Below are 25,871 nucleotides of genomic sequence, written 5' to 3'. Positions count from 1 at the left end.
TTTTGGAAGCCATCATATTCTAAATCTAAAATTTAAAAAATCAATGTCGAAAAATATTTAGTAGCAAATAAATGAAAACTGATCTGGCAATGGAGAGACTGTTTTAATCCTATAAATCATTCACAAAATCCATATCCTCTTTCTTAGAACCTGGAAGTACAGTGCATATCCCAAATACAGGAATAATGGTAGCTACCCAAAATTAAATCTGATTAATAATTAATTCTGATTCAATTGCCTGTCACTGACACTCTATCAATTCAGCTTCCATATATTTTTATCCATTTTAAAAACCTACCCATTTTCAGGAAAAAAGACCCATTTTATACCACGTGATAACTCAAGTCTTTACATAACCTACATTTTAAACTTGCATTAAAAGAGGACTGGATCTTAAATTTTAATTTTTTTCAGAGATCTTGTTCCACCAGAAAACGCCATACAAAAGACTGACTGCCAGTTTTACAAATTCCAAACAAAGCCGAAGATCAACAACATCCTCCTGACGTCAACGGCAAATGTCCTATTACCTTCCTTGGGGCCAGACTATCACCCCCAGAGACTCAGGGATTTGCTCAGGTTCTGAATCCAGATCTCTGCAGTTCCATTTGTGTCTACCTGGAGGGCTAAGCCCCCTCCCTCATCACTACAACGGGCTCACTGGGTTAAGGGTGTGACCTTTCCATTCCTACTCCCCAGGGTGCGGGCGGGCAGCAGGCTGCATGGGTGCCTCCACCCAGGTTGGCTGAGCTGCACCTGCCTGCGCTGCCTTGGAGTCTTGTACCCATCCTGCTCGTGCCAGCCTCCTGAGAAATGTGTGCCTGTTAGCGTGCGTGCTAATGAATCCCAAAAGCTTTAATGCACATAATGAAAAGGACTGGTGACATAAAATTTTACAGTAATGATTCATATAATTGGATCCTATTTTGAGAAAAAAAACCCATCCATTCATTAAAAGAACAATTTCTAATCATATAAGCATTTTTAAAATTTCCTTTCAGATTTTTATTAGTAAAAGCTATGTTCTAGAAACAACGGAAGTGGAATCCCTTCAAAAATGTGCAACCCCCCCTGTTCAGTGTGAATCTGTGTTGCTGCTTCGTTCTTACACAGCTGTGGAAATCAGATATGGAATAGGCCAATTGCATGACATTGTCCAGTGTCATACAGTGTTTCATTGCTTCATACTGTGAACTTCTCTCTGTATTTTCCAGCTCCACAACCAATGGTGCTCTGCACTTTTTCCCATCCTAGCAGCTGGAGAAATGCATTTAATTTCTTACGGGTTTCTTACTAAGATGAGTTTGTTATGTTGTTTCATTAATTCTTAGATAGGATTAGTAGCAACAGAAATAAATGTTATTTATTTTACAGAACCTGCTCACGGTGATTACATTTAATTCTTAAGAACATACCAGGTATATTTGTGAATATGTATATTTGTGAATTCTCCCAACAACAGTAGGAAATTATTGACAAAATTTCAAGTAAAAAAAATCAACTTTAACAAGCCTTGCTAGGCTTTCTGTAATGCAATAAAATTAATTCACTGGTAAAAGCCAGAGGAAAAATAAACTTCAAGTACACTTGCAATTTTTCACTTTGTATCAGAGTATTCTTGAGACCTTAGGCAAATAAAAATTAATGGAAAAGCATTTTATTAAGACTATAAAGAAATAAGATGACAAAAGTGGAAATAAACAACTTGAACTAGGAGGAAGAATATATTATTATTATTTCTAAGCTGCTAGGGTCCAGTTACAGTATGTTTGGGGTAATATGTTGAAAAGTTGTCAACTCAAATGTATTGTCACTCCAAAGTCATTAATTACTGTTATGTCCCGTGTCATTCAAGAGCCTGTAGTGAACTACTGGCATTACTCTCATTTAGATGTTTCTATCATGTCTATTTGTTACTGTTCTGACTGAACCAGAACATCAGGTAAATTGTAACAGACATTTCCTCTGACATCTGCCAATAAATCACCAAAGGGAGAGGGGACAGTTTTAGCCCCAAACACCCCCAGAGGGAGGAATTGTTTATTAGCCAGTCAAGTCTAGAAGATGACCCTAATATAACAAAGGGCTTATACAAAAGATAACAACATAACAAACAGAGGAGAGAGCAGTGATTTCAGGGTAGGATGCCCCAGGAGACCTCAGCAGGGAGACTGGCTGCCAGGGCTCTGCAAGGCGGGGGAAACGGAAACAATTTCATCCCACAGATGGATGGGCCTCTCTGGGGATGAACTCTCTGCCCACAAGACACGCTGGTCCTCTCTGCGTTTTTGTTGTTTTGTTTTGTTTACAACTAGTAGTGTAAAGCATTAACAAAGACTACCTGGCACTCATTTTGTCAAGAATTGAAAGTGAGACAACTGGATATAGGAAAGAGAAAATTTTTCTGAAAAAGTGTCTCATCTTAGTTTAATAATAGCTGTCTTATATTCCTCATTTTGTCATCTGTTTTCTTTATAAAAAAAACATATCTATTGGGATTATTAATGAATCATTAACCCTTAAATGGATAGTTACATGCCTTCAAGGTAAATGGATAACGACAAGATATTCCTTACTTGAAGACTGGCAGATCTATTAATGAAGACACCTGGGAAAACAAGTAGAATAGCTCCTCATCACACCAGTATCTATTTCCAAAGAGTCACATAGCAAGCTTTTATTTCCAACTCACAGACCATGATGGCGAATGTCTTTTAATGGCTGACAGCAACCATGTATCTAGAAAGATATCACTTGAATCCTGACAGTCATAGAAGCTATATTACAGGTGTTTATTCTAAGGTAAACTAAAACAAAAACCAAAAAAACAAAAAAAAAAAAAAAAGGAAAAAAAGAAATATTTATGGTCCTTTATCCCTTTCTTTCCCTTCTCTCTCACAGTGTTCAGTGTTACTTTGCTAAGTGTAAATACAACATATTAAGCACACAAAAGTATTTTCTGCTGGCTGAAGCATTGGAGCAATCTTCAAGCATGTTTGATTCCAGCAGTAATCTAATCTTCAGCTTGCAAAAAAGTAGGTAACTGCACCAATAACTACAATGATGGGAGAATATTACACCCTTATCACCAGGTATCGATACAGAGTTATAAGGCACAGCCATAATTTGGGCAATACTCTACAAACTAATTAACTAACCAGGAATAGCTGCCCTTCCTCAGCCCAAGTAACTCATTAGTATCAGCTCTGTTAAGTCACCCACAGCTTTCCCCTTCCACCACAACTATCCCCACAGTGCAGAGATCAGGATGCAGCCACACAGCCAAGCGTCAGAATAACCACCAAACAGCTATTTTTCAGCTAGGCAGGTGAGGCCAGGGAGCCACAGCAGGGAATGCCAGCAGTGTGGAGTCACAACAGTCCAGATCTCCTTCCCAGGACTCGCCGCAGCCTCTGATGCACTTTGTGTATCAGAGACCAACGTTGATACACACCATGAGAACCCCCCAAACACTTTGAGGAGCCCTCTACAACACTGACTCCTCATAGCCGAGGAAAGTGCCACCCTTTCCCTAGTGTTTCCTCAAGCAGAAAAGGACAAACAAAGCCTATCACAAAAGCAGCTCTGGAGTGTTGGAGATGAATGAGCAAGGTCACTGCTCCTCGTACTCTCTACCCCTTGGCAAGGCAGAATTCAGTGAGAAGACACAGTTATCGGTCCCTAGCAATGCTATGTTCAGCACACATCGCTTTACAGTTCTGCCCAGGACACTTACAGAAGTTGGAAGAGGATTTCCCACCTTCACGTCCAGCCTTCTGAGCCTATGCATAATCTTGATAGTGAATGCTCTGTTTTTTTTGGTAAACACAGGACAGCTTCCACACTATAAGCATGCAAAGACTCAAGTTTCGCTCATTTTCTCTAGTCTCTTCCTCACCCCCCACTATATTATGACTTCCCTATGGTGATTCTTGGTGAGGAGGCCACCAAATCCATGTTGACGTGCAGTTCCAGCAGCTGGTGCTGGGATAGCGTTATTTTGTACTGTGCACCCATCACTGCAGCTCTTCATCCTTTGAAAGGGTTTTTTCCACCTTCCCTGCCTAAGAGCCTAACATGTAATACATTTGTCATAAATCATTGTTGATTATGATTTTCTGCTTTTGATGTAAATCTTTTCTCTCAGATAATCTACATCCATTTTAATTTACTGCTATATTTTCAGAAATAACTAAAAACTTAAATCCTTACCTTAAATTTATCAACTTCTGCCTTCGAACATGTTGCATGATAAGATAACACCTGCCCCAGAACAAAAGATAAAAAAACATTTTTGTAGACTTGACAAGTAGAAATAATAGGGTTCCCTACTGCAGTCTAATCAATGATGTTTAAAACAAATTTGATTAATATTTATGCATAGTAATTCAGTTCTGAATGTCATCATATAATAACTAATTGCAGGTTATCAGGTATACATCTGGCATTTATGTTGCAGGGAATTTTATAGGACGTCATGAACAATAAGTAATTCAATATTATAAGCATTCCCACATTGTTCTCCTGGAGTTCTACAATTAAAAGAGAAAGAATTTAATAGAAAAATAACAGTAGATTTATAGACTTTAAATAATGCCTTTTGCTATACAGTAAAGCTTTAATGCCTTTGCTAGTGGCACATCATTGATGAAAATTAGCACCTCTATGCTATGTCTGACATTCTCTTCGATACCATTCTGGAGATGAAACCAGTACACCAAACGCACAAAGTGCTGCACACCTCCTCTATTACCTGTAAGTAATGCATACATTTACATGGAATAAATTATATCCTTATGTGACAATGCTAACATTAAACAAGCACTCCAGAAGGTGCAAGAGCCATCCTGTGTACTAGACCCACCAAGGGTCCTCATTTTGAAATTGTTTTCATCTATGAATGTCTCTGTTACTCATATAAATATGTAAAGTCTATCTCAAATGCCCTTAGCTTGCAGTACCTTGTGGCAATATGTCCCAAGATGTATTTACTCATATCAATTTTGTAGAGGTGTCATCTTTTACAGTAATAGGAAATCATTCCTGCACTACAGAAGAATAAATAGCAAACACCAATTCATTTGTTCTGTCCCACATTTTACTTTCTGTAACTATACATCACGTCCTTCCTCATGTATTATCTATTTTTCTAACCAACCATATTATAGCTTCTCAGAAATCTATAAGGTTAGTAAAGTTATGGCTTCTGCCATGACAGATTACACTTAATACCAAAATTCTCATCAAGCTTCTTTATCTGTATTCATTATATCCCACTAGATTTTTACAGTCTTCCTTTGTACTGGTTATTCTAACCTTTTACTCATTTGCAAATTTTGCATCCTTAATATATAAACCAGAATTTAGCCTGTTTTTTAACCATATAGCATCCTACTGTCAACCTTTCCCCATCATTTGTTTACATTTTGCTCTTCTTAGTCAATCTTATGAGAATTCTATAAGAAAAAGTATCTGTATAGCTGTATAAGAATCTTATGATAAATAAATCAAATTGATTTATTTTACATCTGATATCAAGTCATTTTCAAATGCCACTCATCGCCATGCTATCTAAATACATAAATTCTAATAAAGTATTCTATTACTGAAAAATGGATTCACAGTCCTTCAGCATATACCATTCTTTTGTTCAGTACGTTTCTGCTGTATCTTCAATCACTTCACACAAATATTATCATGAGTTGTTGCTCATTTATAGAAAGAATTACTCTTCACTGAAGCATAGTGGCCATTTATCAAGCCTATAATCTACATTCAAGCTAAATGGCTATTAGTCTTTTTTAGATCAAAGGAAGAATCTGTATTTTAAACCAAGAAATTTAATTTTTCTTGACTTCAGTATTAAATAACAAACTTCTGTGTTAATTTTCAACCCTCTGTATCTGAGCGTGATATCTAACACTGCTGTACATTTCTTGCCAGGAGAAGTATTACTTCTAAGGTGTCATACTGCACAAATATCTGGGGCGTTTGAGGGCTTATAGTAATTCATGACTATGATATGTAAAGAAAAAGGAATCTTGAAGGAGGCCTGAAATGGAAATGTTTTAACTTTTTTCCTCTAAGTGAATAGATACACAGGAATAATAAAACCCACCATTTATACTTAGAATGTTTTCTAACACAAACTGTCCTATTGACTTCAAAAAAGCCTTAACATGTCTGTGTGCTTTACAGGCTAAATCCCTAATACAGATACAATTATCTCCAACCCTAAAGCAAAAAAAACCCAATCCAGTTTGATTTTTGTTTTAATAGAGAGAAATTCATATCTCAGTCAGGCCAACACTATTTTTGTGATTCTTATTGTGATGGTGGGTATTGTATGAGTCCAAAGGAACTATACAGTTAAAGGGTACACTAGCTAGATCATTTTCTTCTCTTATCACATGTGAAATTTAAAACAATACTGAAATCTTAGCGACATTACCCTTTCATCAGAGAAATGTTTTAAGATTAATCAGTTTTACATAATGCTTTTTAAAAGATCTTAAATTTCCTTCAAACCACTCTTAAATATTTAGGTAGGAATAACATAAATTTGTAAAGCTATCCCCAAAACTCCAAGCTTTGTTCTCACCAAGATTATTTTTAATATGTTTGTGTTTAAAATCTCCAGAATATAAGAGAATAGTACTTTATTGTTGAATTGGCTTACAGAAGTTTAAATAATCATAATCTTTTGAAATGTTCTGTATTTTAGAGTTTTCACAGGAGCTGGTAGATTTTAATTCTTCATGAACAACAGAGGGGAGCGGAAACAGGAAAAGAAATTCCTACAAAGGCAATGGTCAAAAAAAAGAGAAAGTAATCCCTCCATTTAGCTACTCTCTATGCATTTTCTAGAAAGACATGATGTGTTGAAATGTCAGGACCTTGGATTATGCATTCATCTTGACCCGCAGCAGAGCTCTGCCAGCCATCCTGCTTTAACTTTATTCTAGCCAGACATAAATCTGATAAGGGTTCAGCAGATGTTGCTTTTGATACTAAAAAACCCTATGATGATGATCACTTCTTCAGATTTTGTCCTGGTCACAGTATGTTTTATTGACACTTTACAACTCTAGGAAAACAACACAAGCTATCCAAAATACCAAATTCTAAAGAATTTTCAGTTACTGATGGACAAAAAATACATATAACACCTAGATTAATTCCTGCACTTACACCTGTAAGAAACTAGATTTTCCATCATCACTGTCCCACCTTCTGACATAGAAAACATATGCATCAAATGAGATATCCAGGTTTAAAACTATGTGAGCTCTGTATGAGTTCCACACTAAACATACCCTGAGAAAGATTCTCTTCAGCATTACCTTAATAACACAATACTCGAAGGTGCAGAGAGGTAGATACAGAAAATGATGCTAACTACAATAAATTCAGAAGCAGTATGTTCCTTTACATGTGACACTTATGAGCAAGAAAGGATTCATTGAGATGTACACATACGTCAAGAGCCACAGACTGTTTTGCCCAGGATTTCTTCACTTGGTCATACATAATTGTGTTGTTGATGCCCAGGCCACAAAAAATAACAAAAGCCTAAAATTAAAAAGACAAAAAGGAAAAGGAAGTCAATTATAACACACAAAGATGAATGCTGGCTTAATCATGAAAAGGAATTGTATGGAAAAATTAGGAATAATTATGCTTAGACAAGTTATCTTGAGAATGTAAGTCACTGGCCCCAACAAGATGAGAAAGATCAGATGCAAGGAACTTGTTTTAATTAGGATGCAACGTTATTAAACGAGGAGTTCTGAGAATTTATGTCAAACCACCAATACAGAAAAAACATTTTCTCCCCGCCTCCCTAGAGTTGCCAGAAGCAGCACTACCCAGAAATATCAAATCCTGCTGGAAAAGTATGATTATGCGACAAAATTAAATGCCTCTTACTTCAAAGAGTCGCTGGTCAGCATCGTCAAAGGGTTTCCCATCAAGCCTGTTCAACACTTGAGCTACACCTTCAGAAAGAGTTAATATGAATTATAATCTTCACATTAATTCACAATTCAGAATATTTTGTTAACTAGTAACATTTAAAATACATCTTTCAAACTGAAAAGCAAAACTGCAAGTATTTATTCTAAAAATCATTAAACAGACATAAATGTGTAGAAGTCTGATTGTTTTGATACCAGGACTCAGCTTATTACTTTCAACTGTGATTTTTTACTCTCCAAGTATAATATCACAAATCTAAAAGTTACTCGTGATGTTTTCACGAAAAGTTAAAGATCTCCTTGGGAAAGAAATTGAGCACTTTGCTAACAGCAATCATGTAAATTGTCCTAGCAATTTGAAGTTACTAACAAAATTTACTGAATCATTACTTTGGTTCCTAAAATGTTAGTTGGTTTAGCATCACCTGGGTATACAAGTCCTTTTTTTCTCATGACTGGTCCATAAATTTATTGAACCAATAAAAAAAAAAAAAAAAAAAAAAAAAAGGTTCTAGCTGAACTGAGTTCTACTGCAACAAACCAACTCTATTTCATTTAGCTACAATATACCCTTAGAAAAATACTCTAAGAGCTATCAGTAGTCAAGGGTTCAGTTTCTTTCTACTTCTTTAAGGTAATACTCACTGCACAACAAACAATGAGCCCTATTTTTAAAAGACTCAATTCCCACATCATCTCTGCTGAATAAGCTCTAAGATCCTGATCCTGCATGACAGCAAGTGCCTTCAGCAGTGCACGACTCATCTCAGCTCTCACCGACAGCCACAGCACACAGGGATGCAACTCTTGCCCTGCTGGTTTAAATTGCTATTGCTTTGACTTGAATTCTTCTGTGGAAAGTTAACAGAGGAATCTGGCACTGTTATTTACAAATGGTGCTCTTTTTTGTGCCAAGAGCAGGTAATAACACAGGGCCAATTGCAGGTGTATCATAGCTAGGAAGCATCCTATCAAACAAGCAATAAAACCCTGTCATGTCCTGATCCAGCACACACCACTGCCACAGGCAACTCTGACAGCTGCCACAGCCTCTAGAGAAGGTCTTCCCTGACTGTGTAGTTTATTATTAAAGAGGGAAACGACCACTTTGCTTGACTGCAGAAACAGTTGCCCGAGTTGTATACAAAAAAGGGAGACCCAAGAAAAATATCAACGTGTATCAAACTAATTTCACTAATATTGGTAGAATTCTGTTTTCATCTGTTTAGTTTCAGTACAATATATAACTTAACAAAGACACAGTGGGAAAGCTGAAAAAGTCCATACACAGTATCCAAGTCAAAACTTCCATTCTTGGACACTTAACATGCATCCTAGGTACAATAACTTCTTAACAATATTCAGCTGAGAAAAAGAAGAAAAAGGAACATAGAATAAAAAAGATATATTTAAATTTAGCACAAAAATAATGCAGCTATGAGGAAGGTCTTACCAATTATTTGGTGGTTGCTATTCCATATAGGAACACACAGAACAGACCGTATATGAAAGCCAGAAATCTGGTCAGCCTAAAATGTAGAAATGAGAGCTTCCGTTAGTTGTAGGTACCATTTGCAGCCTTTTACATTCTAGTAATAGAAATGTCAAGAAGTTTACATTTACAAATGTAATTCCATATGGATCAGCTCTCACTCAGAAAAAAAATTCTGCTGAACCCTCATTCACAGTAAGATTAACCGAAAGTCATAAGGATTGTTTTAAAAATTGCCAAAGAAAATACAAACATCACCATCTTTGCCACAGAAAGCTTACACTATTTGACTTCGGTTTGAAATTACAGACAAACTGCAATTGAGGCCATGTCCAGACAATTCCTGGATTACTTACACTGGTGGATTAGTAGACACAACTTTCACTGAATAAGTGTGCCTTAGAAATACTCTTCCCAATTGTCAAACTGAAATTGGATTTAGCAAAGCAGGTATAAAAGAAGGCTTACAGGAAATATGCATCTTCAGAAGAATAAGTAGGGAACTTTGCAGAAGCACAAGCTATAAAGAACCAAGATTTGAGATTTTCTATGCAGGTCTTGTAGTTCTGAAGAGAATCTTCTGCCTCATTTATTGTTTTCTACGTAATGTAGTATACAACTTAGCACTTTATCATAGGTGTCACTGATTCTCTCATTTCTACGGTTAATAAGCTTTAGTCATTAGGGTTATTGCTGCAAAATCTGAAGAAGATAAAATATTTTTTCAAAAGAGATTAGAGTAAGAGACTGGGATGAGCCCATTCACAGGAGATCAGAAGATGTTCTCTTACTAAAACTGCCAATGCTACAGGCAATCTGTAACAGAAGAAAAGTAAAAGACCACCAATAATTCATATACTGGAGGCAGGACAGGATCACGGTGATCTCCTAGCTAGCAAAAAATATAACTCAGGTTTTACTAGAGTACTGCTTATTTGTACATACTCAGAACTCATCACTGAAACCAGCATGGAGTACCACCTAAAATCCATGGGAGTGAGGGAGCAAGTGCCTCATGTATATCTGAAAATTAACTCAGTGAAAATACTTTGGCATTAAGTTCTTGATGAACAAGTTGAAAATTGAGCATCAACATTTGAAAATGACAATTAGTGCTCTCAGAGAAAAAAGAGAGTGTTTTTAATAGAAGCAGAGAACAGAATATCTGTTCATAACTACAACTGTATGTTTGATTCTAAGTCATAAGGGATAATATGTTCCTCTTACTACACTTGACTGTAGAAATAACTGATTGTAACAACTGAATTTAAGAATTGAATTTTCATAGAAACCTACCAACAGAAAAGAATTACTGCCCTTTGTATTAAGAGTTTTCTTTTTCTCCATATAAATTGGGGAGTGCCTCTAACTCGGAAAGGACTGACTGTGAAACAATAGGAGCTGAATTATTCAGGACATGATACATTACAAGTACAACCGCAAACGTATCAAGGATTGGCGTGCTTTATTTCAGCATATCTCTTTGGCAAGAAATAGACCCCAAGCATTAATTGTACTTTTTGAAATTCTGAACAAATTACCATCAACACAGTTTTCTTGTACACTTTTACAGCAGGTGCCTTCTGTTTTTTGTTGTTTAGACAAATTCTGCTAGTTTGAGAGATAATCCCTTTAATGACACGTGGAATAAAACTGGAACCAAGCAAACTCTCAACTTCCAAGCACACTTACTGTAGTAATATACTTTAGGAAGCTTGCTGACCAAGGCTGTCCACTGATTAATGTGCTGCCCAACTGCTGGCCAAGTCCCCTGTAGTAATACTGTTTCACTGGATAGAATTCACTGAAGATTTTGTCCTTCCATACATCTCTAACATTTATTCAGATGTTAAGTATACACATATGTTTTTATCTGATCTATAGCTTCCTAACTGAGGCTGGAATTAATACCTTAGGATACACAAACACTTTTATTAGGAGTGATACGTATATTGGAGAAATAACTAATCCACTGTGTATATTTTATTTGTGCAAATTAAAAGGGTAGTTGGCTGAGTTAGATTACAAACAACATTTGTCTCTCTAGATACCAGTTCTGTTTACACTGTGTGTGTACAGTCCCAGTCATCCCAACAGCTAACAACGATGGTGCTGCTAACACCAGCAGCAGAATTTTCAACAATAAAAATCAGTTTGTATAAGTATCATAGCACTTGATAAAGGAAGATATCAGTTATAAATAGGAAAAAATGAATCATGGATAGACTAAGTAACTGCCTGAAGTCATACACTAATTCAGTGACCTGTGTTTACTGTATAAAGCCATGTCAGCACCAGCAGACCAGAAGGACATACTGGATAAAAAAATAAATATTCACATGTTTTACAGCCACTTGGATATAACAATAAAGTTGTGTTATATTAGTTACAATGCCAAAAATATGATATAGATTTACATTTCTAAAAAACTCTTACTTCAGCGTCAAAGCGAGGGTCCTGATAGGCATCACTGATGTTCACCGGGAGACCCGTGGAAGCCACGAGTTCAGCAATGCTATTATTTATTAGCCAGTCAGAATAAGATGATGATTTCTCCACGCTGTCTTTGAAACTATCAAAAGGTATAGCAAGGGAAGAAGAAAATACAGTCAACACTGCTTGGAAGTCCAACATGTCTCATAGATACATTCAGAGGTTCAGTAGAACCCTTCACAGTTATTCACGGCTACTAAGCATTATCTATGAAACAATAATTTGGGATTTATTGAAATGGTACATCAAAAATTCTCTCCTTTACACAGCTCTTTCTGTTGAAAATAGCATTGGTCTCCCGAGTAATGTAAATACAGCATTTAATAATGAAATGTATTTACATATGAATCAAGAGTGGGATAACGTTCCAAGTTTCTGTGGGATATGGGTCTGCTCATCAAAAGCAACCACAGTTCTAAATAATATTTTCTGTAGTGCTACCTTGAAAGTATATACTTTTAAGATTTTGATTTTTCAAATTAGTCTAATAATTTGGGGTATTTTTAATTCATACTTCCAATAACTTTCCTGACAAGGGAAATGCCATTTTTAAAATTTTGGTTTGAAATAACAGGCCTGAATGGCTGATGAAAGGATCATGAAATAAGTCTTAAAATTAATAACGTAAGCATGTTGCAGCAGGAGGATCCAAGTAATGGATCATGCAATACATGAAGATTTCCTTTTGGTTTTTTTTTCCCCTGGCTGAGCTTCTGCCACAACTACTGAGGGGTTAGAGAGCTGTCAATAAATGAGCATAAGACACTAGAATTATAGGCTCAACTCACCATACTTCTCCAGAAAACTCAGTATCTGCACAGACCTTAAAGTCCTCATCTTATGCCTCGTCTAATCAGTAGAAAAGTTCTCATTGACTCATTGCAGACAGGTTTTTGACATTGGCAAGGTATATCTATTCACATGTGAATAAATGAATTCATGTTGTCTTAGTTTTGAGAAGAAAGCTTATAAATTTTTGACACCTGAGAAACATTACTTAGAAAAAAGTGACTCTGAGCAGCCATGGAGAATATTACAATTGCTTGAAGCTGCAAAGTAATGCACATGAATGGAAGAAGGATGCAAAGCAAAACGCTTGAAAGACTCAATCAAAGTGAAAGAATTGATTTTTGTTGCATTGATTTTGCTGCATTGATTTTCTGGAGACTAATTCAACTAAGTCACTCATTTGAAAGAAAACTCAATATTCTTAAAAGACTATAAATAAAGATAATAATAATGATTTACATCAATATATGTAGTGTATCAGCTTTCATTTGGGTAAGAATTTTGAGTGACTGTAATAAATGTTATATGTATACTTTGACAGGAACCTTTACAGAAATATAATGTTTTTTGAGCGAAGTAAAAAATTCACATTTATAATTCAATTTTTTTTTTTCAGGACATCAATACTTGAGAAGCAAAAAAATCCTTAAGGATAAGAATCTTATTTCAAATGCATAGCTCCCAGCTCATACCTTAAAAATCTGGATGATATTATAATATAAGACACTTTAAATCACATACTGCGTTATGGGTGTAAAGCATTATAAACAGCAAATGAATTCAAGCAAAAGAAACAAGATATAATTCAGGAAGAAGTTTTAAAAGTATGTTCTACTATGTTGTCTCCATTCCTAGCAAGTGCTTTACAACTACACTCTGTAAGAGAGGCACTCAACTTTCACTAGGAGGAAACATCAGTGATTAATTCTGATGCAAATCACAGCCAGCTGGCTCTCTCCCCATCCTCAGCAACTGAGAACACTCAGAAGCTACTCTAAAAATCACAAGCAACAATTTTCTCCAAACCTTGGAAATTTGTGAGTGAGTCCTGCTGGACTGATGGAGGTAGCTGCATGCCACCATCTCCCTGTCTTGCCCACACACTAGCAGGAGCAACACATGCACGCAGGAGAGTAAACCCAACTCAAGAGCACTGAGCAGTGCTGCAGTCTCCCCTTATGCAGCTTCTTGCCTTGCTGTCTGCCCCAAGGTTTCCCTGACTGGGGTGGCAGAAAGTACAGTAGGGAAATGGTACAGCCAAAATCATGGGTACCTTCAAGCCCCTCTAAACAGAGACATGAACTCTTCCAGGTCCTAGGACTCGAAGACAGAAAGATGCTTTAAAAAGAATTAAAATACCGCAGGGAATGAGGTGATACCTGAGTGCACATCACCCTAGGGACAATGTTGGTGAAACAGCGGAGCAGGGATTTCAGCACTTTCTCTGTACCAGCCCAACTGGGAGGGACCACAGATATTTTCTTCTATGCAACTTCCACTCTGTCTCAGGCAGCTAACCTTTCCACTACCACCGGTACTCAGGTTAGAGAACTGTAATCTCAGCTACATCATCTGCCAAGATGACGACTTCTGTGCAGGAAAGACATAGCACCCTCCCTCAGGCTCATCATCATCTAGAATACATCAAAAATGAACCCTCAAAGCTTCTCAAATTTATGTAATCTTTTTTCAAAGGGAGAGAAAATTTAGGAGACTTTGCAAACCAGTAGTTCAAGAACAAAATGACTGGCAAAACATGAGAGCATGGGTGTGCCATTACGGATAATAAACAAACTTGATCATGGTGTGTGCTGGAAAATTGCAAACTGAACAGATAAATGCAAGTGTGGTCTTGCAAGATGTTTCTTTACAACCAACAACAAGAAGATACGAGTATTCATCATAGAATTTAGGGACTAAAAATGTGAACTGCCATTAGCCAGATATAAGAGGGAGGAAAAAAAGTCCATTTCTTGTGCAAGAAAGAATGTTGGGACATGAGAAGTTATATTGTACTTGGAGCTTCTCTCTCTTTCAGATAAAACTTATACCTAGAACTGTCCTCAGCCTATAATCTCTTTGGATTTCCACTAAAATTTCAAAGAAATAATATTTATCCTCACTGGTGTAATGATGAAGAAACTCATCTTGCCATTTTTTTCCACATGAAGTCTCATGACTTTACATCAGTTACGGCTGCAGAATGTAGAATGAAAAGGGCAAAACTCCCTAGAAATACACTCAAATGTCAAGGGCTAGCGGCATTGTTCTGTATCCTAAACAACCTTTGTTTTCCCACTATAGTGCCAATAACTCAAGCTGTGCCTGTGCTAGATCCAAATGTGACATCATATCTGCCAGTCTAACCTTGGTCTCTGTAAAGCCAACTTCACTCTCCACTGGATGAAAAATGAAAGAAAAAGCAATAAATTATTATCTCAAAATGCACAGAAATATACCTTCATGAATCTTATTCAGACTCGCTACCAGGTTGCACGTGTTTATTCATGTCTCAGACTAAAGTTAAAATCTTGACTTGAGTACATGCAGAGCAGGCTACTACAAATTGCTTTTTGGTAACATGCTAATATAACTATGGTAACAAGAAATGAGCCAGCTTGGTTATCTTGACACCACTCTACATTGTTTTGACTAATCTGGCTACAGATCAAGTTTCAGAAAAACAGGAATAACAACCACATCCCTTGATTCATACTCCTGTCCCTGAACAAAAGGAATGTATTTTCACCCATTTAATTGACCTAGGAAAGACCAACTGCTCCAACTGCTACTCTGAAGCTCTTTTTCAATAGCAGTAACTTGTGATTCCTGGATAAATCAACAAATTATTTATTCATATTTAAACCTCCCCATTTTTTATCACTTGTTTTTCTTTTCCACTTGTCTCACCATTCCCATCTCTCAACTAGTAGACAGGGCACAGAAGAGATCTAGCTTCTACGCATCTTTCTGTGTGTCCCTGGACAATGCTGTCAGTTTGCACATCTTAAAAATAACACTACCCATTTTTGTAATGCCGGGAGATCAATTAATGAAAAGCATTAAGAATTATGACCTGTCACAATCTGAAGAATAATTTGCACATTCATCTTAATGATGTGGTAGCTTCTTGCCACACTGGAGGTGAAGAAATAAACCACAAAAGAAGGCAACTTACCCAGGAATACTTTTAAAAACTTCTTAAAGGGCTTAAATACAGCAAAGCACAAAGTAATCTTCAAGTTTGCTAAGCTATGGATAGCAAGTTGGACAAAAGGCTAAATTCATCATTATGGCAGCCATTTTATATAAAAAATTCTAGATCAAAATCAGTATGAATTGATTTGCATAAAATGTGTATGATAATCACTGAGTTTTGATGCTGAAATATGGGAGAAAACTTCGCACAATAGCCCCGAATCCTTTGGTATGTAGGACATTTTATGTGAGCTGTTATCAGTTGTATTATCTTGTAGGAATTAATACAGTAACCCCACATGGATAAAAAGCTCTTTCTATTACTACTTACAATTAGACTTTTATCAATGTTTAAATACAGGTCCTACTAAGCAAAACATATACTTCTATTTTGTCAGGACTTCCAAACAAGATTCAGTCACAGGAACACAATTTCTAGGAAATACCTGTTCTCTGAAGTTTTTAGGCTTTCCAACTTGACGACAAGAACAGAAATAAAATTTTATTGGAAACCTTACAACACAACTGTAAGGAGGCATTCGGTAAGAGATCAATAATCTAAAATGATTTTGTAATTTTTACTTCAGTATTAACTATGCAAAACAGTATTTGTGGGTTCTTCAGGAGTTTAACAATAAAAAGTCATCAGTTATTTCTTGGTTTCTTCTCTGAGACACAGATACAATGTTAGTGCACATATACACACACATAAAAATACAGTCACATTTATTCAAGCAAGTCTCCATTTGAAGCAAGCAGGACTCTTGTCTTAGTAAAAACTGTAGACTCACATTCTTCAATCAAATCTACCCAAAGTTCCACAAGAAAATAAAACTATGATCAAGCAAATTTTAAGCTATGTGAAAAATAAAGTCATTAGCATAGAAAAAATGAGCACTAACCTGTTGTCAGTATCAGCACTGCATTTTGGAGACAACAACTCAAAAGATTTTGTAAATTTCACCACCTGTCACAAAAAAAGAAACTTAAAATTGTTAAGATTAATAAATATGTAGGAAAACAGCAATGTAAGGTTTCTATATTTCAACTGTATTTTTATTCAATCGTCTTAGAATACAAATTCGATCTGTATTTCCCTGATGGAGAACTCATGTTCAGAATACACATTGTGCACAGTTCACTATGAAACAATATCAAATCAAATTATACCTTTAGATTCCTTTATGAATCTATTTTCTGCAACAGTATATGTTTCCCTTCAAAGGGCTTTGTAACATGAATTGTGAAGCTTTACCCAAACTTCACTTTTTTAAGTGTAGCATAATAAACAGAAAGACACATTTTCACTACTAAGTGCAACCAATTTTCCTTGAGCATATGTGCCAACAGCACGTAAGTGAAACATTTTAAGAGTCTCTAATGTGACATAGAACACAGGTAACGTTTTCGGATGCAAATATGGGTCCCCTTCTTCCACTTTGGTTCTGTGTTGTAAAAGCTTTTCACACAATGTACAAATGATGATATTGTAGACATGGTTTAACCCTGAGTTACTCTATGGAGATCTGTTTTGATATACAGGTTAACCCTCCGAAATAGGGGGAGATCAGGAAAATAACTGGTTTGCCACTTGTAAAAATTACCAAGTAAGTGGTAAGATGATATTCTCCTACTCCAAATTAACCTAAGATTTATGACTGCTTAGAAAACGTTTAGGCTTAATTGAATATCTTGGTTGTCCACATTTCAGAATTTGGTCTAGAGGAATGAGAACTCATTGCCTGTGGCTTGGAAAAAACCCTCCATGCTCAAAGGTAGAAGTAGTACCAAGATCAGAAAAATGAAGTGAACAATGCCACCCACAGCCTGCTACTAACACAGTGTACTGTTCTGTGAAAAATAAAAATTATATTATACTTGCAAACATAGTGGCATTTCATAAGAATGTAGTAGAATTGTATCTTGTAATTATAAAATCAGTGTGGGAGGTCTAGAAAGAGAAAATAAACTAGAAACATTAAAATTCTATAACAGAGAACATATAAATGAAATACAAACCTTGATCTTGCTTTTATGAAAGCTAGTGTAATTTGGGGCACACTCCACTAAAAGTACTTAATTTCTATTAGTTTAAATGAATTGAGAATTACATCCTTCCTCTAGGAAAGATTTTTTTTTTTTTCTGCTATACACACAAAATTATGATTCTGTCTCTGATAATCATTTAGACATGTCACAACCCAGAAACAAATAATCAATTACAGAGTCAGTGAATCCAAAGATACTTGGATAGAAAAAAGAATGGTATAACAAGCAACATTTTTATCCTTCAGCTACTTCTCAAGTAAGTAGAAAGGAGCATAGTTTGTGTTGAATACCCTGAAAACACTGAAGAGAGCTACCAATATAAAGGCAGTCACTTATTGTGCTACTAATAACAATACTTATAAAAATGTTAAACATTTTTTAAAAGGCTCTTATACCCTATTAATGGCAGTACTATAAAGTCCCAGTGAAAGCCCCTGTCAAAACTGTGCATGAAATCCAATTCTTGACAAATACTTTCATATAGCTTACATCCATCTGTACAACTTAACAGAGCTCTGAAATGAAATATTTATTCCTTGGCCAAGTGGACAGAGCAATCACAAAAACCAAACATACTTCAATAATGCTGAAATTTGTATTTTCACTTCACCTGCTCAATGCAAAAGCTTCTTCCTATCACAAGACCATGACTATCTAGACATTTGTATGCAAATGTGTCTTTTCCAGTGGATTTTCTGCTACCTCAGGGAAAAATTACTAGGTCAAAATAACAAGAGGTCTTTATCTTTTCACAGCATTTTCATCATTTAAGAACTGAGACCGGTTCTCACTATTTATTTTGCAAAGTATTAAAGAAACTTGTTAAAACGTGCAAACATAGCTACTCCGAAATATACCCCTGCCAATAGCTAGAGTGAGTGGAAAACTTTCAGGAAGGAATAAATCCCATGGAGTAGTGGCCACCAAAAGTAGATGAGAAAACTCCCTGTGTTGCAGGTTCAGCCCTTCCTGTAGTGGTGTTCTTCCACATTAAAATACTGTACCAGACAAAAACCCATTCATGATACCAGTTCAGAAGCTGACCACTCTGAAGACACTGATTAGACTGCTGTAAAGCTGAATAGTTGCTGAATAGACAGGATGGTCAGATAAGAGTGTCCTGATGAGTTTATTTTTACCGGCTATTTCTAAGGAACCAGTAGTGTGATTAAAGATGTAACAACGTTACATACTAGAATAGAAACTATACAAGCATTTCAGTTTTCTACAGTTATACAGTAACAGATGTAGAAGTATGAACACTGTAGAAATATCAATAAAGATGTCTGATAATTATTTATTGAAATGTATGCAGAAAAGGTTAGTTCTAAAAATGAGCATTAAAGATTTGTTTGATAATGTAACTGTTTCTGATTCTGAAACTGCTTGCAAGCACCACCCATTTGATATGTCATTAGCCTGAAAATGTTACAAAGGTCATAAATTCCAGGTAAATATAAAGCTACAGACAGGATTTTTCTTTCCCTTCTAGTGGCTACACCATGAAGAAAAGAACTGAGAAAAAAAATATTTGATAACAAATCAGGTCATCAGGGAGGCACATTCAGAGTTATGGCATTTGTCTTCCCAAGTAACCATTAGAGGCGATGAAGCCCTGCTTTCCTGGAAATGACAGAACACCTGCCTGCCGATTGGAAGTAGCATATGAATTCCTTATTTTGCTTTGCTTGTGCACACAGCTTTTGCTTTACCTATTGAACGATCTTTATTTCAATCCATGAGTTTCACGCTTTTACTCTTCCAATTCCCTTCCCCATCCCACTGGGCTGGAGAAATGAGTGAGTGGCTGTGTGGGGCTTCTGCCTGCTGGGGCTATCAACCCCACTGTGTGGTTTAAAGACTCAGCCTGTACCTAACTTATAAGAACGATGTGCTGGGAAAATACTGGCTGTCCAGCACTTACACGTGATATGAAACAGCTTCGCCACGATAAAAGCAGCTGCTTCACCACTCAAATATTAGCCTTTCTACGGAATGTGCAGCCATACTTACTGGTGATTCAATATCTTCCAGAAGTAATACTGAGCACCGTTCACACTTCAGCAGAGTCTGAGCCCGATGCATAATCTTTTTGACAATTTTCTCTAAGTCAGTCTGTTCCTCAAAGAGGTCATTCACTACTTCCAATAAAGCCTGCATACAAGGAGAGAAAACTCTTGTATTGGTTGTAAAATTAATAAATATATGGAGCATTGCAAAGGAGGCATAATCTCTGGGATTGATTTTAATATGCATGATCCATTGAAATCTTCATTCAAATAAAGTTCTTAATGATTATGGCAACAGAATTGGGGTGGGGGTATCTGAAGAAAGAAAGGAATTAAGTATTTCTTGGCTCACAACTGGGCACAATCCAACCCCTAGAAAACAATGGGAATCTTTCAAACTATTTCACTGTGGTCCGGAAATGAAACAATGGTTGCAATGCAACTCTCCAAGTACACAGTGTGGATTGAGTTACTTGATTTGCTATATTGAATTTGCTGGTGCATTTAAACGTCAATTTATTCATTTATTACCCATTTTGCATGTTCAAAGCTGGAAAGAAAAAAACACACATCAATACTTTCATATTCCAATAGCACTCCGATCCCGTCTTTACCACTTACAACATGTCTGTAACATACAATGTTATAAAACGAAGAGCTTCTGCTCTCATTTCATCAACTTTAAAAATAATAGGATATGTTCTTTCTTACCATGGGTCCAAAGAAGTGTGTTTTTTTCTTTTATTCTGGTTTATGGCATCAACACTAAAGAACATCCATACATGCATGCATTTAAATGTTAGTCATTTTAGCTCTCCTAACACAGTGGTCATCAGCAAAATGTTGGTCATAGGTACTGGAAGTTGCCACCATTGGTGTCCAGTTTGATAGGGAATGCAAAGTATGGGCTTGTCCATCACACGTTACTTGTCAACTAATTTCAACCATGGACTAGACAAAGCTAAAGATCACCAACAGGTCAGAAATGCAATTAAGTACAGACCACCATGTAGCGGTCAAAATGGCAGAAATATTTGCTATGACTTGCATGGATGAAGTGGCAACAAGAAACAAAGCTTCTGTATCTCTAATCCAACTTCATGATGTGTTCAACTGTCAGAATTTACCATATTCTAATGAAGAATGAGAAAGTCCCTAATACTTTTCTGCTGAATCCCTCCCTCAGAAGATTAAATGCCAGCTCCTCAAAAGTTGCCTTTGTTCCCTGCAAGCTGGGAATCTGCAGAAAATTTTAAGTGTCTATGTAGTCAAACAATTATTTTGTTTGAACATCAAACAAAGAAAAAAATCTTGGGCAGAAAATCTTTTTCCCCTCCCAAGACTCCACATCTCCACCCCAAAATATAGTGATCTGTAGTCAGACCTGAACAGAAAACAAGCTCAGATGCTTCGTGAACCTTAAATATATGCACCATTAGAAAGGGCTTGTGTTAGTTTTCCAAGTAGTGGAAAGCATTAGTTTCCATATATGGAAAGCACCAAAATCCTGAATATACAAACGTCAGTGCTCAATACACAGACCCACCCCACTGAAGTTTCCCCTGCTTTGTGAAGCGAGTAGACTCAACACTAATAATGGTATTTCTACTGAAGCTTTGAAGCTGTGATCCATGATAACAAAAGTATAATTTCATGTCATTGAAGGAAAGGTAATTTAAAAGAAAAAAAAAAAAAGCTAGTGATTATAAAAAAACCTCAAAATTACCATTTTATTTCTGAAAAAACCCAAAGACCTCTCTGAAAAGTAAATGACATTAACTCAGCATTATTTTCACTTCTTTAGAGTCTTCTGTCCCAACTCATGCATGGCATCAGTAATCATGAGTAATGTGAGTAAAGTATCCATGCAGACACATACTGGCAAACCCCTTCACATACAGGTTTTTTTCTTGCCTACTTTTATAAAGATATATCGACATTATTTTCACATGAATTAAATATTAGAAATTCAGGATGGCAAAGGTTTGATATACCTGGAATTTTATGAGATTTGAATCTCTGCCATAGTAACACTCTCTCCTGTACTATCTGTATCACAAACACAATTGTTTCAGCACTACGAAACATGGAACTGACATCAGGAAAAAACAGGTACCACTGCGAGCGTATTTCCCTCCCATGCTCTCTGCTTGTTGCCTCAGTCAAGATAGTGATCTGTTGAAAATGTGTTTTTTGAAATAAAACATAGTGAAAACTGTCTGCTTAGCAAATACTTATGCAAATCTGGAATCTGAAGGAAGAAAAGACTATGCTTTGATATTGGTCTAATAAATTTTTTTACTTACCCTGCTTCTGTCATACTCCTTCCTTGAAGCTGCAAATAGCTGGGCATTGGATATGGCAATTCCACAGAATGGAAGATACATCTGCATCACCTAGTATCAAAAGAAACTCCCAGTCATTAAAAACAACTGCAATTAGACACTTATGTTACTAGCAAGGAGACCTAAACTGACATGTTTAGTGACATGTCCCAGGAAGGACTCAGCTCACTCACTCTTCAGCAGAACACTAAACACAAAACAAAATCATCATGGGTAAGGCACATAAAATGGGTGGAACAGAGATCAAACGGGTAGGAAAGAACAAATGCATTTGAGTTCACAGGTCCCAACACTGAGGGTGCTCTGTAACTTGTCTGGAAAACCACAGATTCTCAAGTCTATAAAATGCCTGAATACTACATTAAATTACTGTAGACACAACAGCTTCCCTAGTGGGGGGGGTGGGGGTGGGGGGAAACCAACAACAACCCTATTCTTTTTTTTCCTAGAAACAAAAAAGAAGCAAGCTTGAGTCACATTTCTGACGATTTCTAGAGGATGTAGATTTTGGAGAATACCAGCACAGTGGAACAAAGAACATTTATCCAAAATGATTAGTCAGAAAGCTGATTGTCTTCTCAATAAAGAAGAAAAAATAAAGTTAAAGAACATGCTTGAGAAACTGGGCCTTAATGCATCACCAAACATTAAGAGAAACTGTACAAGAGGGACTGGGAGATTGGTAGAATATTTTGAGGTGCACAAGATGACTTTAGGCTGGCTGAAATGAATGAAGTAGCCTAGTCAAATAGTTGAATACCTGTAGGACTGGCACTTTCACAAGAATGACAGTGGATCAAAGTCCAACAAAATCAGCATTTTTAAGTCACGTACTGATAACAAGTTTGTAACATACTGCCACTGCTGAGTGGTTCCCAAGCTTTGGTCTGAGACATTAAGTAAATTTTACAGCTGCTGAGTAGCCTTCATGTTTGCAAAGCCCCCAAGAGCTGGGGCACTCTGCTGTTTTCAGAGACAAAAGAATGCTGCAGCAGCTAACCTTTCTTCTCCCTGGTCTGTCGCCTGGGAGATCCGCTATAAGCAATCCTTTCTGTGATAAGTTTCAGCATTGAAAAATTGGCATTTGTCTTTGAAATTCCATTTAATTAGGAAATTACTGCTAACCCAGGGAAGTGGGCTACTGAAAGTATTTTATGAAAAAAACCTCAAGAATTGTAAGAATACAGAAGAACTTAGCAGCAACTGCTGTTCTACTTTGTCTTCCTTAAACGCTCCACTGGCTCCGTTTCTACTTAGACCGTGTTTGAGTAATGATGAGTTTTTGAAAAGAATCTTCAGATGCTCTGAATTTTGCACCTTCACAGTTGCCATTCTGTCAGAACAACTGCACATTTTGAGGGTTCACACAACTACACCTATACTGCCAATTTGCAAAGAGTTTACTTCTGTCCTCTTCCCATCATGGTTCCTTCTAAAGGAAAATTGCATACTTTAGACTCTACACTCATCTTTTCAGAGGGGCAGTAATTAAACTAGCCAACAATCACAACAGATCTGCAAGAATGAGTACATGAAATGAAAAATAAAGACAGTAACAAATTGCTAAGAAGGGTTCATTTTTTTAATAAGAAATTCTCTGAGAGAATTTTGCATATTTCAGTTTAGATTTTATTTCCAAAATGAAACAAAAACCTTATCTATATTTTCTTGTAATAGTACTAAAAACCACAGCCAAATAAGAGATGCAGAGCAGAAAAACTTTAACCTGAGAAAAATATGACCTTGAGTGCAATTACAAATATTATAATGACACTGGATACATTTTTGCTTAATAAAAACAAGTAAATGCTAGTATTTATTGCCCCTGCATTGGAACCTCTATTCCCCAAAATAACATGACACTGTAGCAATGGAAAGCATACAAGTAGTTAATAAACCTTCAGCCATCACAAAAACAGCTAGCAAAAATGTCTTTTTCATCAAGAAGAAAATACAATTTTGCAATATTGAAAAACATTGCTCTCTGGAACCCAGACTCCAAGGCACTGACTCTGTATAGAAATTAACATCCATAAAACATTGGTTTATGCAATGTGAAGAGTCTGGAAAGCTGCTGACTTACATCATTCTTCTCACCACTCAAACTAGTTGTGTAAGATGCAGTGCAACTAAGAGAGAGATACCAAACTGTTTAAGATAATCAGTAGAAGAAATTAATAGATGTCCACAGCTATGAAGAAAAAATCCAAACCCAACAAAAGCCAAAACAAACATAAGGTAGAGAGGAACCACCCTGTGATAAAAGACAAATCAATTATCCCTGTCTACCTAAGAACAACTGACAAAACAAAAGCCTACTGTCATTCCTCTTTTGTACTTTCTGAATGGTAAGGGTGGTTGCTGCCTAAACCACTTCTGACAAATTGCAATACAGTACCAAATAAACAAAGAATAAAGACATTTCTAATAGTAACTGATTTTTAAATATTTTTTTAACCAAAATGCAGAATGCAGTAGAAAGCAGTTATCATACTCGATTTTGAATTATGAATTTAAATCTGCAGTACTCAAGACTTCATTACCAGTACCTCCAGTATGACAATGTCCAGGTTGTTGACACTCCATACAAATATGGAATAACATAATCAACTCAACTGGCTGAGCCAGTAAGGAGCTGGTTGGTATTGTTACACCAGATTCACTTCAGAGGTTTTCCTTCCAAAGAGAATGCAGAGTTGAGGAAATGGCACATAACACCATAAGCTGGGCATATCCTTTTTTCCTCCTTTTAATTGACATGTATATAACTACTAACCCTCTGGTACTCCAAAGTAAAAACATGTTGCATCACTGAACCATAATGCACTGTAATTCTATTTCCATTCATGTGGATTACTACTATTTCTCCTTAAACAGAAGGACGTAACTTACAATGGACAAAAAGCACAGTCCATATTTACTATCTTAATTCTCTAGCACGGATACGCTTCAGAAAAATACTGACTTTTGGTAACATCAGATAAATTGGGCAGAAGACTAAACTGTATTGTAAAGACAAGAGTGTTGAAAGGTAGGTCATAGACCCACTGTTAAGCAGCATGTGACAGGAAAAGACACAGATAAATGACATGGTTGTTTTTATTTTCCTTGGTGAGACAAGATCTTGTTAGGAAGGAGCGGTTTTCTTTTTCCCCAGCTGCTGTTCTTCATGCAGCACTGAACAGGCCAGGACAGCTTGCCTCTACCAGCCAATGTCTGTACGGGTTTTACCAAATAGTTTTATTACTCAGTGAACACAACCTGATGCTGGAACTTTTAAAGGAACCACTGATACCTTGTCCAAAGGTTGAGTATGCAACATGACACCAATACACAAAATATTGGTGTGAAACTCATGGAAAAACACCTAACACAGCCTTCTGAAGAACATAACATAATTTCCCTCTGCTATACTGAAGGCCATTTAAAAAAAAAAAAAAAATTTTGAAGCAAAAGAGTATATCTGAAAGAAAATTTCCTTCCACATCTATTTTGAACTAATGACAGGAAAAGACCCTGC

General features: G+C 36.4%; 1 protein-coding gene across 1 annotated transcript in view; it reads right to left on the bottom strand.

Annotated features, from left to right (window-relative positions):
• PDE11A (phosphodiesterase 11A) overlaps nucleotides 1–25,871 on the bottom strand; it is a 120,325-nt gene that overhangs the window by 56,299 nt on the left and 38,155 nt on the right. The window contains exons 3-10 of the mRNA XM_026852998.1: nucleotides 22,313–22,402; nucleotides 20,011–20,151; nucleotides 16,851–16,915; nucleotides 11,905–12,040; nucleotides 9,430–9,505; nucleotides 7,930–7,997; nucleotides 7,480–7,572; nucleotides 4,213–4,263 (exon numbers count right to left, since the gene is read on the bottom strand). Coding sequence (XP_026708799.1) covers nucleotides 4,213–4,263; nucleotides 7,480–7,572; nucleotides 7,930–7,997; nucleotides 9,430–9,505; nucleotides 11,905–12,040; nucleotides 16,851–16,915; nucleotides 20,011–20,151; nucleotides 22,313–22,402 — 720 coding nt within the window. The remainder of the gene's footprint in view (nucleotides 1–4,212; nucleotides 4,264–7,479; nucleotides 7,573–7,929; nucleotides 7,998–9,429; nucleotides 9,506–11,904; nucleotides 12,041–16,850; nucleotides 16,916–20,010; nucleotides 20,152–22,312; nucleotides 22,403–25,871) is intronic.

Source organism: Athene cunicularia, assembly GCF_003259725.1.
Source record: "Athene cunicularia isolate RWA chromosome 7 unlocalized genomic scaffold, athCun1 chr7_part1, whole genome shotgun sequence".
Taxonomy (NCBI): domain Eukaryota; kingdom Metazoa; phylum Chordata; class Aves; order Strigiformes; family Strigidae; genus Athene; species Athene cunicularia.
The sequence above is the reverse complement of the archived record's forward strand: the minus strand, read 5'-3'. Positions and strand labels throughout refer to the sequence as shown.